The sequence below is a fragment of the Sminthopsis crassicaudata genome, chromosome 1 (genome assembly GCF_048593235.1).
Source record: "Sminthopsis crassicaudata isolate SCR6 chromosome 1, ASM4859323v1, whole genome shotgun sequence".
NCBI lineage: Eukaryota > Metazoa > Chordata > Mammalia > Dasyuromorphia > Dasyuridae > Sminthopsis > Sminthopsis crassicaudata.
In genome coordinates, this window is record NC_133617.1 from 404,575,508 (window position 1) to 404,593,869 (window position 18,362).

The 18,362-nt window shown below is 32.7% G+C and overlaps 2 protein-coding genes across 5 annotated transcripts in view; one reads left to right on the plus strand and one right to left on the minus strand.

The window, feature by feature from the left end:
• The window catches only part of TEX10 (testis expressed 10), a 64,929-nt gene that overhangs the window by 27,645 nt on the left and 18,922 nt on the right, over positions 1 to 18,362 (plus strand). For all 3 annotated transcript variants that reach the window (XM_074280076.1, XM_074280077.1, XM_074280078.1), the window contains exons 7-9: positions 4,386 to 4,521; positions 6,502 to 6,677; positions 7,769 to 7,946. In XM_074280076.1, the coding sequence (XP_074136177.1) occupies positions 4,386 to 4,521; positions 6,502 to 6,677; positions 7,769 to 7,946 (490 nt within the window). The remainder of the gene's footprint in view (positions 1 to 4,385; positions 4,522 to 6,501; positions 6,678 to 7,768; positions 7,947 to 18,362) is intronic.
• INVS (inversin) overlaps positions 1 to 18,362 on the minus strand; it is a 271,870-nt gene that overhangs the window by 4,624 nt on the left and 248,884 nt on the right. The window lies entirely within an intron of this gene.

Genomic DNA, 18,362 nt, shown 5'->3' on the forward strand with positions numbered 1-18,362 from the left:
GAAGTGGATAGTATTTCATCATCATGAGTCCTTTGGAATTATCTTGAATCATTGTATTGACAAGAGAAATCCACTCTTTCCCAACTGATCATTATTACAACATTGCTCTTATTGTGCACTGTTCTTACTTCACTTTGTCTTAATTCATATAGGTCTTGCCATGTTTTTCTGAAACAAAATCTCATCATCTTTGAGAGCACAGTAGTATTCCATCATAATCATACACCTTTACTGTTAAACAGCTGTTCTTCAATTGACAAGTATCCCTTCAGTTTTTAATTCTTTACCACTATGAGAAGAACTGCTTCAAACATTTTTCATACACATAGGTTCTTTTACTTTGATCTCTTTGAGGTATGTATGCGTCAAAGGGTATGCACATTTTTATAATTCTTTAGGTACTGCTTCAAATTACTCTCCAGAATGGTTGTGAATTAGTTCACAATTTTACCAGCAGTTTACTACTGTGCCTATTTCCCTTTATCCTTTTTAGCATTTGTTTGTGAGCAGTGTGAGATGGTGCCTTAGAGTTTAAATTTGAATTTTCCTAAACATTAGTGATTTGGAGCAATTTTTTCAACTCAATATAGATAGCTTTGATTTTTGTTTTATTTTCCTTCTGAAAACTAGCTGTTCATATTCTTTGACCATTTATCAGTTGGGGAATAGTTATTAGGATAAATTTAACTCATATATTTGAGAAATGAGCACTTTGTCAGAGAAAAATTTTACCATAATTTCATTGTTTATGGCACCTTTTATCAAAATGTAATTTCTCTTATCTCTTTTAAGTAGGCCTATTTTTGCTTTTGGTTTGTCCAAGATTGTGATTGCTACTTGTCTTTTTTTTTTTTTTTTTAAGCTGTAGTTGAATGCAATGTAAGGTTCTTCTTAAGCCCTTTATTTTAATCGTGTATGTATCTTTCATAACCAATATAGTATGGGATTTGGGTTTCTAATGCATTGTTAATTTGCTTCCATTTTATCCTTTTCACATTTATTTACGATTATTGTGCATTTCCTATCTAGTTTCATTTGTTTATTCTTCTCTTTCTGTCTTTTATTCTGTGCCCCCTCAAACGTCCAACAATTACCTCCCTTCTTCCATTTTATCATTCTCATTCCCCTCTACTCCCTCAATTTTCCTTTTGGGTAAATTAGATTTCTGTCCCCAACTGAGAGTGTCTCTGTGTATATGTTCTTTCCTTGTTGAACCAATTCTGGTAAGAGTGGGCTTTCGAGTATTCTATAACTATAGAAGTTCCAACTTGCATGCTTTTTGTATGTGAAAAATGTTTTCCCATTTTCTCCTAGTGGATCCCTTTTTCTTTTTTTCTTTTTATTTATTTTATTTTATGAGGGAGCATACCTTAACAGAATTGATACTTATGCTTCCTCTTTGCAGACTCCTAACTGTCCTAATAATGATAATGTTCCTAAGAGTTACATGTAACATCTTTACATACAGAAATGTATAAGTAGTAGGTTAATTATTGAGGTCTCTTATGCTTACTCTTTTACATTTACCTTTTTCATGCTTCATTTGAATGTCAGATTTTCTACTCAACTTTGGTCTTTTCATCCAGATACGCTTGACAGCTCTCTATTTTAGCCCTTAATTTTGCTGGATAGTGATTTTTGACTAGAATATTACTAACTCTTTTTTTTCATTGCAGAATATTATATTCTAAGCCTTTTGCTCCTTTAACATGGAAACTGCTATATCTTGCGTCATCTTACTGTAACTCCAAGTACTTGTATTATTTCTGATGACACAGTATTTTATTGACCTGGGAGCTCTGGAATTTTTGGATCTCTTTCAGAAAGTGATTAATAAATTTTTGTAATTTTTATTTTACCCTTTGGATTTAAAATATCAAGGTAATTTTTCTTGATAACTTCTTGAAATAGGACATTTAAGCTCTTTTTTTTTTTTTTTTTTTTTTTTTTTTTGATCATGATGTTCAGGTCATGTTCATGTTTACTGTTGTAAAATTACTTCTATTCTGTTTTCCAGGTCCTTTGTTTTTTTGATGAGATATTTCATATTTTTCATTTATTTGACTTCTAAAAAAAAAGTTTCTTGAAGTCTCAAGAAATTAGCTTTCATTTACCCAATTCTAATTTTTAAGGAGTTAATTTTTTTTCTTATAAGCTTCTGTACCCTTTTTCAATTTGGTTAATTTGGCTTTTTAAGCCAAATTCTTCAGTGAATTTTCGTGCCTTTTTTTTTTTTTTTTAAACCATTAGGCAAATTATGTTTTTTAAGGTGCTGTTTTCTTCCCTAATTCTCCTTTCATCATTTTCTTGCATTACCCTCATTTCCCCCCCATTTTTTCCCCTATCATTTGTATCTCTTCATCTCTTCTAGGAATTCTCATTGAGCTTGAGTCCAATTAGTTTTTTTTTTTTTTTTTTTTTTGGTGCTTTGCTTGTAGATATTTTCATGTTATTGTCTTGTGAATTTGTGACTTGATCTTCTTTGAGGTACCTTTTTATGGTCAGGTTCTTTGTTATTTGCTCAGTTTTTCAGCCTGTTTCTTGACTTTAAACTTTATGTTAAAATTGGATATTGACCACCCGAGAGTGGAGAAGATGACATTTTTGCAGCTCTTTTCCTAGTTATTTTGGGGGGGGTGTACCAATTTTTACTACTTCCAAAGTGGTGTGATCTTGAGAACCCTCTGGTCACTGCTTCCTAGTCTGCTTTCTGGTTTTTACCCACACAGGTTCCTTGTTTTTCTGAAGTCACAAATGTTAGTGCTTTTTTCTGCCTTGGAACTGTGACTGGGGCTCCTGCTCTCTAGTGACCAGCCAAAAGTCTTCCTTTCTGTGAAATTGCATCCCAGAGCAGTGAATTGCCAATTAACGGCTGCAACCATTGCCAGCAAGAGGTCCACTGTCTTGCTTTCTTACAAGTTGTTTGACCCTCTCTTAACCATGTCTGGACTAAGAGCTACCGAACCTGTTGCTACTATTATAGTTGCCTCCAAGACATTCTGCAGATTTTGATGCCCTCTGGATCAGCCTTCTCTCCTGCTTTCCCACATAAAAAGCTTTTATTTCTTCCCAAGGTTGTCATTATGTGTGATATTTTCCTACTAGATTTTAAGTCCCATGAAAGCAAGGATTTTGTCTCATCTAAACTGTGTGTCCCCTAGCACCTAATACAGTACTATGTGTACAATAGGTGCTTTAAATGAAAAAAATTTTTTTTTAAATTTATTGGAAAAAACTAGGACTAAATTATTTCAAGTGTGGTAAAAACACTGTGAAAAGCTCATAAGAAAACATTTTGATATTGATAAAATCAAAAATTTCAACTTCCCGCTTACATTGGCATACTCTATATTAATCCAAAAAGAGAATGTTAAAGTGTAATACCACACTTTTTAGGTTCTAATTAGACTAGTTTTCTGAGAAATGTGATATGCTTGTCATATAATTTTAGAACAAGTACATAATCAGTGCTTTATAAAAGTTTGTTGAATTGATAATTTAGGATGTCTTTTCTTTTGACCCATTATAAAATGGAGGGAAAAAAGAAAAGACATCCTAAATTATTAATTCTCTATCTTTAAAATGAGATATATTTGAAAACAATTATAGTTATAAACTGAAAAGTAATTATTAAAATTGCTAAAGTTGAGGATTTAGAGAGAATGATAGGTAGTATAATTGATGTGTGGCTGTGGACTAGAAGACCTGTCTACAGGGTTGGTATGTAGGTGCTGTGCACATTTTCAGATCTTCATTGTCAGTGGAGGAATAAAAAGACTTACATTTTCAATCTCTGCCTTTTATTGTAAGAGACTAAATTTGGGATGGACAAAAACCAATTAGAACAGTTTTTATTATCCATTAATAATTTGTATAAGCTAATTGTTTTGGGAGAAAGTGATATCATATTCTGGGCATGTTAGCCAGAACAGTGTGTTAACTAATACTCATTGTATGATTTCTTCCTCACTAGCATTTGGGCTTATATTTCACTCAAAAGAAATTCTTTTTTGATAACTTTCTTATTCTTTTCTCTCTTTAAATTCTAAGCTTTTGGTATCCATTCTGAGGTTTTATGTCATTTGACAATCACTTGAAACAACTAGTTAGTGCCATTTTATTTAATATTTTTTTATTATCAGTTTTTTGTCAAAGAAAAGACTAATACATCTCTTCAATTCCTAATTGATGCTTTGATATACTAACTCTGAATCACTTCTGTGGATCATTCAGTAGACTGGATTTTCTGTAGTATTTCTAATAAAATTTTATGATTGTAATAATTTTTTTTCCCAAAGAAGATGAGGACTGATCATATAATGCCAAAGCTCATGTTTAATCAATTGGTGTAAATTTTGTTGTAAACTTTTTTTCTTTTCTTCTAGTGGCAACAGAGGTGTTAATCAGGGCAGTTTATACACTTTATCAACAGAAGAATCTCCTTGTTTCTGTCCGTTCTTCACTTCTGAACTTTTTTAGTAGCATTTATCAGAAAGAAGAAATGGGTCCTCACAAAATCAAGTAAGAAAGGATTTTAATTTGTTTGTTTTTTCATCCTAGGTATAAATTTCATATGCCTTCCTTTTGACATGTTGTATTGTAGTTCACTTAAAGGATTGAATAGAACAGTATATGGTTTATTGATTAATGAATTATATAGGAATAAAGACTTTGAAAGAAAATGAAGGAAAAAAGTATCCAAGTACACTTCAGATGAAAATAGAAAATCAAGACACATCCTGTTCTTATTAAGCTCCCATTTTAATTAGGGGAAACAAATCATAAAGAAAATTTCCGAAATGAGGAGGAGGGGAAAGTTTTAGGATCACTTCTAAGTGGTAGCATAGATGGCAAGCAAGGCTCTTGAGCTTTATAGTGCAGCAATAGGACAGATGTCTTGTTGGGAGTTTGGAGGGCTCTATAGCCTGATAAATACCTGATGGGCCAGGAGGATGTAATGAAATGTAAGGACCAATTATCCTCCATTTTATTGATAGGATTGTGTTTGGCAAATCTACTTATTCAAATGGAGAAAGAGGCTTTGTCTACCTTACATAGGTGGGTAATTGGAGAGGCATCTGGCAGCCAGCCAAAATGAGGAAAGGGAAAGATTTGTAGAGAGAAGGTCGAATCTGTTTAGGGATTTGAAGTTAACAGGGTTGGAATACTGAAGCAAATTTTATGTAACGTCTAAGGCTGGGTTCTTAACAGCAGGGTTCTTAATAAGTTACATATTTTTAAAATAGCCTGTTAGCTTAAAGTTTTAGTTTTAATTTATGAGTAGCTGAAGACCAGATACTCGGGAAAACATACAATATTTATAATTGGTTGTAGGTAGATTTGATATATTAAAGAAGTTTATGTTGTATGCTGTCCAAGTAGCTGCTCATTTAACCATTTCTACTCTTCTGCAGTTTTAATTGTGTCCCATGCCCTCTACTATTGGTGTAGTGGCAGAACATATTGGTGCCAACTTTGGATTGCCTGGTTGTGCCAAACACAATGAAATTGCCTTTATAAGATATGTATCCAACCACCTGAGTTTTTAGAGCCCAACACCACTGTGTATTTTTGGTTATTATTGGGGGATGAATTGTAATGCTAGAAATATTCTAGGTTGGTTATTGAGGCATCATGAGAGGAAATGGAGAATATTTGAGGGCATGTATAGAGCTTTTATCGCTAATCCCAACTTTAAAGGTAGGTACTCTATAGGAGAGAGCACGATAATGGAATATGTTAAAGATAATTCACAATAGCCCCATGTGGTAGGTGTCAATCCCTGTTTACAAGAAGCCAAGAGGTCACAGAGCCTTTGAGTGGTGGACTAGGTTCACATCCCACTTTCTTAATGCTCTTTGTGCTGTACCACATGGTAAAGGAAAAAAGTTATTAGGGATTAGGAGGTAGATCTGTGATTTTGTTGGTATGAGGAAATAGTGATAACAGATTCAGTCTCCCATTTACAAATTGGCATCTACTCTGTGGGAACATGATCTGAATCATGAATGTTAAGTGATTTGTCTAGAGTTACACAGAAAGTGTGAAAAAACAGTACTAGAACTCATCTTTTTTACTCTTAATGCAGTGTTATATCCATTACAACTTGTGGCCTCTTAAAAAAAAAAAAAAAGTACTACCTGTTCACTTCCTGGTTAGGAATGATTTTGAGTCATTAGGAAAAAATTCAGTTACCTTCATTATATTCTTTTTAAGGAGGCAGGGAAGAATGCTAGAGTAATTTCACAGTGGAGTAAAAATAATTTTAAGTCAACATTTTTAGAAATTTTGCTTAAGTGGAACAATATATTACTCTTACTATGCCAGTCAAATGAAGGGCTCTGTGACAGTTACTTGAGAGTAGAGATTTCATTGTTTGTTGTTCTATCCCAAGTACCTAGTATAGTGCCCGACTCACAGTACATGTTTAATAGATACTTATATACTGATGTGTATTTTTTAATTAGCCAAGTCTTTGTTCATCTTTGTCCTTTTTTTTAGAAGCAAAAGTAAAGTGTTATCTCGTTGGCTGGCTAGCTTGCCCTTGCAGCTTGCTCAACTTGGCTGTAAAAACCCTGAACTCTCAACTCAACTTATTGATATTATTCATGCTGCGGCAGCACGATCAAATAAAGAGTTACTAAATAGTTTGCAAGCCACTGCTTCTCGGATTTATGGTAAGACTGAGATATTCAACAATCAAACTTTTGATGAGTTTTTAAAATATTTGTATTTGTTTTTTGTTTTGATATCACCTTGAAATAGATAGAATGAAATTTTTTGGGGTAGCCTTTCCCTACTTCTCATTTAAATTGAGTGGTGTGGGACATTAAGACATAATTAGTTGAAGAAACTTTTAAATGTTCAAATAATTCTAAACTCGGTATATCATTTAAAAATTAGTGAACTCGGGAATTATAAAATATTGGTGACTTAGCGTAAGCTTTTATTTATGTATACTTCAGATGTGATTGCTGCACTTGAAATATAAAGTAGTTATTTCATTTTCTTACAGCATGAGATCAACAGGTAGTTAGATTGAGGAGAAATTTTTTTTTCTTTGAAGCTTAGGGAAGTTAATAATATTTTTGTTCTTTGAATTTTTGGTCTTCCCCCTCAGGGAAACTCATTTAATTATCTCTTAAGGAGAAAGTACTATTTTCTTCAAAAATCAATAACATCACATTGTAATTTGATGTATTTATTTCCATCTTTAAGTTCACTTAAAGATTTTATGCTTTTATTCACCACTTATGGAGAAGCATCATTTAAATGAAAGCTTTAAAAGCTTTACTTCAACTTTTTTTCTGAATCAGAGACCTTTCTTTTCTGAAAGAAAATTTATGGTTCTGTTTCATAATTGTAATGATAAGGATTGTATATTGCTGCTAAGAAAAAAAGTGGAATTGCTTCCAAAATACTTTCTACTACTCTAGCTCTTAAATGGCTAGAAACTAATATTTTGTGTATTTTGACTTATCCTGAACAATAAATCTAGGCAGAGTTATCCTGAACTATAAATCTAGGCAAGAATGTCCTTATTAAATAAGGATTAGAGCATTTGTTTTCTGAATAAAGAGACCTTAAGAAAAGATGTTTTTGTGACAATTATTATAGTAACTCTTCATTTCCGAGTAAGGATCAGAAATGGCAATATTCACAATGATGTAGCAGTCATTGAAAATTGTTTCTAAAAATCTTTCTAAGTGAATTCCTTTGACTTATAACAGTTTTTATACTTCAGCTTAATTTCTATTTGTCTCTTTAGATCCACAAGAAGGCACTGTGGTTCTTCTTCCTGCAGCATCTCAGCAGCGTTTAGTCCAATTGATCTATTTTCTGCCTTGTCTACCTGCTGATTTACTATGTCATTTAAGTCATTGCTGTATTATGGGAAGACTTAGTTCAAATTTGGCTGCTGCCCTCATAAGGATATTGCATATGAGGTAGTATGTTCAAGTGAGCCTTATTTGTATGCCATTTTGTCCCCTTAACAGTGATTTCAGTTTTCTTCTACACATTTTCTTTCATCAGATATGTTTTAAGATTTGTTACTACAGTTGCTTGGTAAGATAAATGTCAAGTATAGAAAGTTAGGTTTAGTAATTAGTAAATGTGAATGTATTTTCTAGTTTGTTTCTAGTATTGTAGCAACTTTTAATAAATTTTAAATGTTATATAACCAGAAATGGACTGTCTTTGATGTTTTTTATCAGTGGATTATAATTCACATTATATGACAATTATCATCAAAAGGCAATGTCCAGTTGTATCTTTGCACTGTACTAAATGCAATTAAACTTAGAGAATATAATTTAGAGAATAGAATGTGAATTGTTTTAACCATCAGAGTGTAATCTTTTTCTCCCCAAAAATAAACTTGATTTAGACTCCTTGATTTTGGAAATTTTGGATACCCTAAGAGTGGGAAACTTCTGATACTTTAGTATTATTTTTAACTGACCCTTGGGATAAGAGTGCTCTAAGTCAGTGGTTCTCAAGTTGTTTTTATTTATTTATTTTTTACTCATAGTACAGAATTGTATTACACTGAGTCTTTGAATTGATAACATGAGATAGTCCATTTGGGGAGACCCTTTCCTGTTCAGTTTTTCCTCAGTAACAGCAGATGTTTTTGTTGAGTTCTTTGTGAGTTCAAAGTCTGATGGTTTTTGATGTGAACCCTTAAATATCTAATAGGCAAATTGTGTTTATTTTGTAAATAATATATTTACTACATTCTGGGTTTTTTTGTTTGTTTTGGTTAAATAAAATTTGCATTAGATAATTATTTAAAGGTTTTTTTAAAATATGCAATAACATTCAGGAGTATGGAGTACACTGTGAAACTCTGCTTTAGAGTAGCTATTTTAATTTGATACTTTTACCATTATAAATTAGTCTTGCTACTTACTATATTCAGAAATCCTTCTAAAAGCAGTGATTTCCATTATTTGAATACTGAACTACAAAATGCATTCAAAGCTATTTTCTTCTGTAAAGCATATTAAAATATAGGATAACAGAAATTTAGGGATTCTTAAGTTTAGGTATGGAAGAGACACAATTAGTTGTGAGAACACAGTTTATTACTATTCTATGGGGTGCGTGCATGCGTGTGTTCATATGCCAGAAAGAGGAAGCTTTGAATTTGGAGAACTTGGTGCCAATCCTGGACTGAGTAACTTATTGGTTGTATGATGGGTAGGCAAATCATTTTTACCTCTGTGGGCTTCATTTTCCTCACTTGTAAAATAGGGATATTAGATGAGATAATCTCTTTGAGTTGAAAGAATCTCTTCATTCTCATATTTAGGACTGCTAGTGGTATAGCATTCCAACATTCAGACCTGGAGTCAGGAAGATCTGATTACAAATCCAGCCTCATTTACTTCCTTGCTCTGTGATGCTAGGCAAGTCACTTCACCTGTTTGCTTTAGTTTCCTCAACTTTAAAATGGGGATAATAGTAGGCTGTTATGAGGATCAAATGAGATGTTTGTGAGCTCTAAGCTGGAACATAGTAGGTGCTATGTAAATGTAAAATTATTAGTAGTTAGCATTTATACAGTTCTTCAAGTTTTGCTAAGAGCTCTACTTGTTTCATTTGATCCTCATGAGGTAAGCACTATTATGGGGAAATTGAGGAACAGAGATTATGTGACTTGCCCAAAATCATACAGGTAGTGAGTGTCTATATTTTTTGGCACTTATTTAGTGCTTTAAGATTTGCAAAGCACTTTATAAACATTTTATCTTTACAACAATTCTGGGAGGTAGATGCTATTATCCCCATTTTACAGTTGAGAACACTGAGGCACAGAAAGGCTAAGTAAATTGTCCAAGGTCATACAGTTGGTGAATGTCTGAGGCCAGATAAAATCTCAGAACTCAGGCTAATACTCTATCCACTGTATCATCTAGTTAACTACAAATTAAAGGTAACTGCATTGATGTACCAAATCTATGGAGTACCCATCCAGCTAATATGCCATTGTGGAAATACTAAACATTTTTATTTTTATTTTTTAAAGATTTGGTTTGTCTTGAGTTATTCTGAGTCTTGTTTAGGAAGAATTGCATTGTTTTAGGGCATGATGTAATCAGCATAATTTCACCCATAGATAGGTATATGGAGGATCTCACCATCTAAAAGCAGTCTTTCATTGATTTGAAGTCTGTCTTGGACGTGTACCATGATTAGTCAACATCTTTGAGCATAAATCTCCCAATTTTATAATGGATATTACTGAAAAGAGTTGTGCTTGTGGTAGTAAAAATATCCTACCAATCTTGAGACTTGATTGACTCAGGCTGCTTGTATATAAAACAGCCAAGAGAAGCTCCAATTTTATTATGTTGGATCTCATGTTTTAAGTGTTTCCACTATTGTTTTCAAATCTTCACTATCTCCCAGCCTTATGATACTGCTGGAGCTCTTTTTGGTTGTCGGTTGTCCACTGTCATCCCTCACTGCTTGTTTTTCTGTCAATTCTTTGCTGATTGACACTCTTATTCCAATTCTTTTAGATTCTTTGATGGTTATTATATAGATTATAGGCTACCTCCCTCTTATGAAAGTTTTCGTTTGTGTCCTGTGTGGTGCTTGTTTTTAACTTTTGATCCCACTAATTTATTGCAAGGAATGCTTTTAAGGCAGTGCTTTATTAATCAAATGTCTTTAATAATTAACAAATTAAGTTCAGTAGAATCTTGTATTTGTTACAAGGTTTGATTAGTTGTTTGTAAAAATGTGTTTTTCCAATATTTGTAAAAGCCTGCCTCTCTTTTACTTTCATCAAGGATTATCTTGATGTGTAAGAGTGTTATTCATATTTAATCAATTTAACTTTCTTGATTGTATTTGGTTTCTACAGTATCCTGTTTCTTTTTCTCTCTTTTTTAAAAAATCAAATTGTATTCAGTTATACATTTTCTGTCTCTCTTTTCTGACCCCTTTACCTGGGTGGACTTGGAGGTAGAAAACAAATTTCTACATTGACCAAAATATGTATCTCATTTTGTATTGTAATGAGTCACTTCTCTTAGAAAGTAGGTGGCATTCTTCATCATTGATATTCTGGAATGAGTATTGGTTCACTGCTCCTTAGACAACACATTAAATAAAGTATTTCTTTCCTATACCTTCTTCAACATTTGCCAGTTTTTTGGGGGGAGGGAGATCAACTTCTGATCTGAAGGGTGTGAAGTATTTTAAATGTGTCTTTCTCTGATTATAAATGAAAATTCTTTCATGTGGCTATTGATAGTTTTGATTTCTTCCAAAAATTTCCTTATCTTTTTACCATTTAATTAAAGAATGACTCTTATTTTTGTAAGTTTGACTTAGTTCCATATGTATATGTATCTATGTTGCTTATGTTTCTTAATTAATTTTGACTGTAAAAATTTTTAATTTCATGTACCACTAATTTGCCAATGTGTCGTTTTTTAGGTCTAAATCACGTACCTATTTTGAACTTATCTTGGTTTATGATGTGAGATCCTGGTTGACACCTAGTTTCTGCCAGATTACATTCCAGTTTTTCCAACTATTTTTGTTGAACAGTGAATTTTTGTTGGGATCTTTGGGATTATCAAACACTTAAGTTATTATGCTCCTCTGCTTCTGTATATTGTATATCTAATCTGTCCCATTGATTAACCTGTTTCTTACCCTACCAAATTCTTTAGATTATTACTGCTTTATATTATAGTTTTGAAACGTGATAGTGCTAGACTCTCTTCATTCCCATTTCCCCCCATTTATTCTTTTAATATTCTTGACTTTGTTATTCCAGATGAATTTTGTTACTTTTTTCCCTTTTGCTCTATAAATTAATATTTTTTAGTAGTTTGAGATGGTACTGAAAGTAATTTTGGTTATGTTATCAGTTTTGTTATATTGGCTTGGTTTACCCATAAAGAATGAGTATTTCCCCAATTACTTAAATCTGAATTGGTGGGAAGAGTGTTTTATAATGTTTGTATAGTTTATGGGGTGGTGTGCAGGTAGGGGTACATAAAGACTTCCAAGTATTTTATATTATCTGTAGTCATTTTAAGTGGGATTTCCCTTTCCCTTCCCTTAGCTGGTTCTAATGCTTATTTTATATTCTGAAACTTACCTTTTCTTTGTTTTTTTTGTTTGTTTGTTTGTTTGTTTTTCTGTTTTTTGGATTTATGATTTATTTTGCTTTTGACTAATCTTTAATTCTCTTTTCTCACCATTCTTTCCACATTTCTTCCTTTTTTTTTTTTTCCCTCTCAACTAAGCAATGTTATTTCTATACTCTAAGCTCTTTGTGTGTGTATTTTCTCTTCATTTACATAGTTCTCTTATTCCTTTATTTGTATAAATATCTGCATGTGTTCCTGGATTATGTAATATGTTTTCTTTCTCATTCCTCCTCTTTATCTGTTTCCTTCCTTCTTTTCAAATCATGAAAGTATAAGTAGGATACTTGACAGACCCTTCTGATTTGACTTGTCCAGGATACTGATGAATTGATAGTTCTTAGAGGATGTTTCTATCATCCCTTTCCTCATTAGAATCCAAAGATATACTTCATTCTTATAAAGTTTTTAGTTCACTTGCATTTATCTTTTTTTATCTTCTTCCTTCAATGTTCACCTTTTCATTAGTGAACCTTGGAAGTAGTCTGTTTTGTTAAAGGTCCATTTTCCCCCTTTAGGATTATGTTTACTTTTATTGACTATACCAGGGGTTCTCAAACTTCGGCCTGCGGGCCAGATGCGGCCAGCCGGGTTATGGCAAATGGGCTGAGGGGCAGAGACAGAGTGTGAGTTTTTGTTTTTACTATAGTCCGGCCCTCCCACACTCTGAGGGACAGTGAACTGGCCCCTATTTAAAAAGTTTGAGGACCGCTGGACTTCACTATTTGTATCTGATAGCTTTTGCTTATTAGAAAAATCATGTTCCATTTTTTTTTTTCTACTCCTTTATAGATGTTGTGTTGTTGCTAAATCTTGTGTGATTCCTTGGTGCTTGAATGATAACTTGCAGCATTTTTTCTTTGACTTGGGAGCTCTGGATTTTGGCAATGATGTTCCTAGTTTGGGCTTTCTTTTGGGAGTGACTAGTTCATTTCTTTCTGTTTTCAAAAAGTCTTTGCTCTTGTTACTTCCGGGAGACTCCATACTGCTTCTCTGGGCAAATAGTTATATATGTGGTCATATCTGGTCTAATTCAAAGCACTGGAACTTAATCTAGGTTCCCTGGAAGATCTTGGGCTGATGGCCTAAGCTAAAACCCTGAACTCAGTCCATAGTACTCTTCTTACTTCTTCCCTAGCTCCATCATATTTTTTGTTCTTAGGCTAGAAATATGGTTCACTGGAGTTTCTCTTTATATATCCCAATTAGTGCTATGGTTCACATTCTAGATTGTTGTTAGATTCATTGTAGGAATATACCATTTCTTTCTACTCTACTCTCTTGGACCACTCTCCTTGTTTCTTTTCATGAAGAAATATTCATGATACATAGATATAAGACTTCTGTAAAGCTTTCGGTCTCAGAATTTCTTTTGAACCTTTTTTTTTTTTTTCCAGTGCTCATTTTATTATAGAAGTTAAGTACATATTGATTTAATATGAAAGGTATAGCTTTTTTTCATAGAATTTCTTATTTAGCTTAAGAAAATGAGAACATTCACAATATAAAACAACAGACTTCCATTTCAAGAAAACTTAGATAATAAATACTCTTCTTAGCTGTCCATCTTTCCTTTGCCTCCTTGTATGTTTTCTTTTGTTCTTTACTATGCACTTTTTACTATTCTTTCCCCCCCTCTTGCTGTATACCATGCCTACCCCAGGCTACAATTAAGCACAGATATACACATATACATCTATATACATACATATGCACACACATATACACACATATGTATATGTACAGGCATACACACATACCCTCCATATGTATCATACATATACGCACGTATATATTTATGTAAGACCATAAAGCCATATTTGTCCTCTTGTTTCTGAGGACACATAACCTCATCTTTCATAAATCTTCATATTTTTCTGAATCTACCAACTCATTTCCTATACAACAATATTCCAACCTTATATTGTCTAGTTAAATAATCTTAAAAGTATTGATTAATTTGGCTGACATATAGTTTCCCTGTTTTCTCTTTTGAGTAAATATGTTTTAGCTTTGCTTGAGATCAGTGATTATTACCTTCTTTTTCTAATAAATTCTATTCCTATTATTATTATGTTTGTATGCATCTCTTACTTTCTATCCCTGCTGATGCCTCTGTTTTACTTCTGCATGTTACTTTGCCTTATTATTACTTAATCTAGGCCCCCTACAAGAATTTCTCCCTTCTTCCCTCACCCTTTCCCTCCATCTTTAGCCCCTTATCTAGGTACCTTATCCCTTTTCCCAAACTGCTCTTAGCATATTCTCTTCCCTTATTTAATACATATGTAGACATTTTCCTTTTTAACTTTTTTTTCTGATGAGAGTAGTGTTCCAGAATTACCAGCTTTCCCCTATCTAATTCCTCTTGTGCCAATTTTTCCTCTCTGGCATCCCATTCACATAAAGTAATTACTCTTTTTAACTTTTCCTAAATGATTTTGCTTTTTAGAATCACATACTCAGCTCTACCCACAATCTTTCTTTTGAACTAGTTTACATTTTCATGAAGAAAGCTTTATTTATTTATGTCTTTATTGAGTCACTCTTCAGCTTTTACAGCCAGTTTTGTTTCATAAATTGTTGTCTGCATGGTGATTACTTTGCAGATATTTGATAAAAGTATTGCACTGTGAAATAATCTGATGGCCCATAATGAGATTCTTTTTTGTCTTTTGACCCTGGATAAAATTTGCTCCCATAGCTTCTTTATTTGCTTCACTAAGGGTAATATATAAAAGTTGTGAACTGGCCCTTCATTTAGGTTTAATTTTATTCTGTCTTTTATTTTTATTAATAGAAAGAATGTCAGGATTGACATGGATCTGTTCCTCTAGTTGTACATATAGTTACAATAACTAAGTTGAAGTTTTAAACTTAGTGCTTAATAGCCTTTGCCACTTTCCCCCTACTAGGGCACCACGTGCTGCAGAAGATAAAGGGGGTCAAAGAAAGGATAAGATCTTTGTGGTGCAATATAGCATTTCCACTATCTGTTATTGTTTGCATTTTTATTTTCCTTCTCAGGTTATTTTTACATTCTTTCCAAATCTGATTTTTCTTGTGCATACAGATAACTATAAATATATATACATATGTTGTACTTAACATATACTTTAACATATTTAACATGTATTGGACTGTGTGTCATCTAGAGGAGGGGGGAGGGGAAAATAGGTAAAAAGTTGTAACAGAAGATTTGGCAAGGGTCAATGATGAAAAATTATCCATGCATGTGTTTTGTAAATAAAAAACTATTTTTAAAAAAAGAGAGAGATCTTTGTGGTGGTTGGGATAATGTATAAAACAGGAATGAAAAAATGCAGAATTATTCAGTTTGTTTTGTTTTTGTTTTCTCTTTTTAACGGCTTTTACATTGGAAATGATGAAACTCAAATGACAGATGTGGAATTATATCCAATGTAAGTAAGGGAATAAATTAGAGAGGATCTATCTCACCTTGATGGACTCAAATCACTATTGATGAATAGTCATTGATCTTTAAAATCATGAATAAATGATAGTGCTTTAAAATTTGCAAAATGCTTTACAAATATTATCTCATTTTACTCTCAGACCAACTACCTTGAGAATTAGGTGGTACTATTTACCTCCATTTTAGAGATGAAAACCTGAAGCAGAGAGGTTAAGAGACTTGCCCAGGAATAAAAAATGTTTGAGGTGTGTTCTAAACTCATTTCTTATTCTAGATACAGCACCCTAGAGAAGAGAACAAAGTCTCACTGCCTATGCCATTGAGCTTGTTTTTTTATTCTTGGAAAATATTTAGAAAGAATTGTTAAAGATTTAGTTGGTATACATCTTAAAAGGGAAGTGGTAATTACAAGGAGACAGTATTTATAACCCTTTGATAAAGCAATAGCACTATACTCCAAAAGAGATCAAAAGAAACATAAAAGAATCCTGATGTACAAAAATATTGATGGCAAAGAATTAGAAATTGGGGGCAAATGGTTGAACAAATTTTGGTATATAAATGTGGTAGAATATTCTTGTGTTGAAAAAAAATGAAGAGGATGATTAAAAAAATAATAATTGTACTAGCTGATGCCAGATGAAGTAAGTAGAACCATTTACACAGTCATAACAACATTGTAAAGACAAACAGACTTTGAAAGACTTAAGATCTGTGATCAGTACCATGGAAGCAACCATCATTTCAGAAGATAGATGATGACATATTTTTCAAATAGGAAGGTGATGGTTTCAGAGTAAAGATTAAAGTGTTTTTTTTTTTTTTTTTTTTTTCAGATATAGCTAATGCTTCAAAAATTTGTTTTGCTTGTCTATAATGGAGTTATATAAGTTTTGGTTTTCTTGTTTTTTTATGAATTAGGATATGAAAAGAAAAGTTGAAATTAGAAAGAAAAAACACATAGTATGGCTTTATTAAGAATAGGTCAAGTAAAACTAACTTAACTCCCTCCTAACCAGAATGATTTCAATATAATTTATATAGATTTTTAGCAAGGCCTGAGATGGCATACTTCCTATTATACTGATAGAAAAGGTAGGGGTATATGGATTAGAAGATAATACCATTAGATAGATTCATAACTTGTTGGCTGTCTGGGCTCAGTAGTTTTCAGTTGTTTAATATCAACCTGCAACTGGTTTCTGATTATATAGCATACTGGGTTGATTCTATTAAGTTCATTAGAGATAAATAGAAAATCCTGTACTTTTGTGCAGAAATTAAACTTTATAAATAGAAAATGGGAAGGAAGCTGGGAAGAAGATGGGTAATCTTTGTTGTTATCAATGACATTCTTGAGGCAAAAACCTATTAATGGAATCTGGTTCAAAGGATATGGATTTTTGAATGCATTGTTTGCATAATCCCAAAGTTGTACTGTTTCACAACTCTTCCACTAATGTACTAATAGTCTGCCTATCTTCTCACAGCTCTTCCAGCATTGCCTATTCTCAATTTTTTTCATTGAGTATTTTGGATTACATTTCTCTTATTAGTGATGTAGAACATTGTTTGATGTGGTTAATAGTTAGCATTCTTTTGAGACCATTTTCTTCATATTCTTTGACCATTTATGTATTGAAGAATGGCTTTTGGTTTTAGAGTAGTTTCTTAGTTGACATATTGGCTATCAAAAATCTGATTTATTTTTTTTTTCTTCAATAGAAAGATTTTTATTCCCATTCAGCTTCCCCCCCCCCCTTTTTTAATCTATCTAGTAGCTTTTTATTTATAAAATATATGCATAATTTTTTCAACATTGACCCTTGTAAAACCTTCTGTTCCAAATTTTCCCCTACTTCCCCCACTCCCTCCCCTAGATGGCACGTAGTCGATAATACATGTTAAATATATTAAAATATATATTAAATCCAGTATAGGTATACATGATTATACAGTTATCTTGCTGCACAAGAAAAATCGGATCTAGAAAGAAAAATAATCCTGAGAAGGAAAATAAAAATGCAAGCAAATAATAACAGAAAGAGTGAGAATGCTATGTTGTGTTCCACAGTCAGTTTTCACAGGCCTCTTTCTGGGTGTAGATGGCTCTCTTCATTATTGAACAATTGGAACTGGTTTGAATCATCTCATTGTTGAAGAAAGCCACATTCATCAGAGTTGATCATCATATAGTATTGTTGTTGCTCTGTATAATGATCTCCTGGTTCTGCTCACTTCACTTAGCACTAATTCATGTAACTCTCTCTAGGCTTCTCTTAAATCATCCTGTTGGTCATTTCTTAAGAACAATAGTACTCCATAACATTCATATACCACAACTCATTCAGCCATTCTCCAATTGATGGGCATCCACTCAATTTCCAGTTTCTAGCCACTATGAAAAGAATATTTTTGTACATGGAGTTCCTTTTCCTCCTTTAAGATCTCTTTGGGATGTAAGCCCAGTACAAACATTGCTGGGTCAAAGCGTATGCATAGTTTGATAATTTTTTGAGTATAGTTCCAAATTGTTCTCCAGAATGGTTGGATTTGTTCATAGTTCCATCAACAATGTCTATTTAGCTTTTCTTATCAACATATTTTGTTTGTGTATCATTTTTTCAGTTTTATGTGATCACATTACTTTGTCTTTTGTGATTGTCTCTTATCTTTTGTTGATTTAAGAGTACATCTACCCATGGTTGTGAAAGATAGGTGATCTCACAATTTTTTTAATGGTATGATCT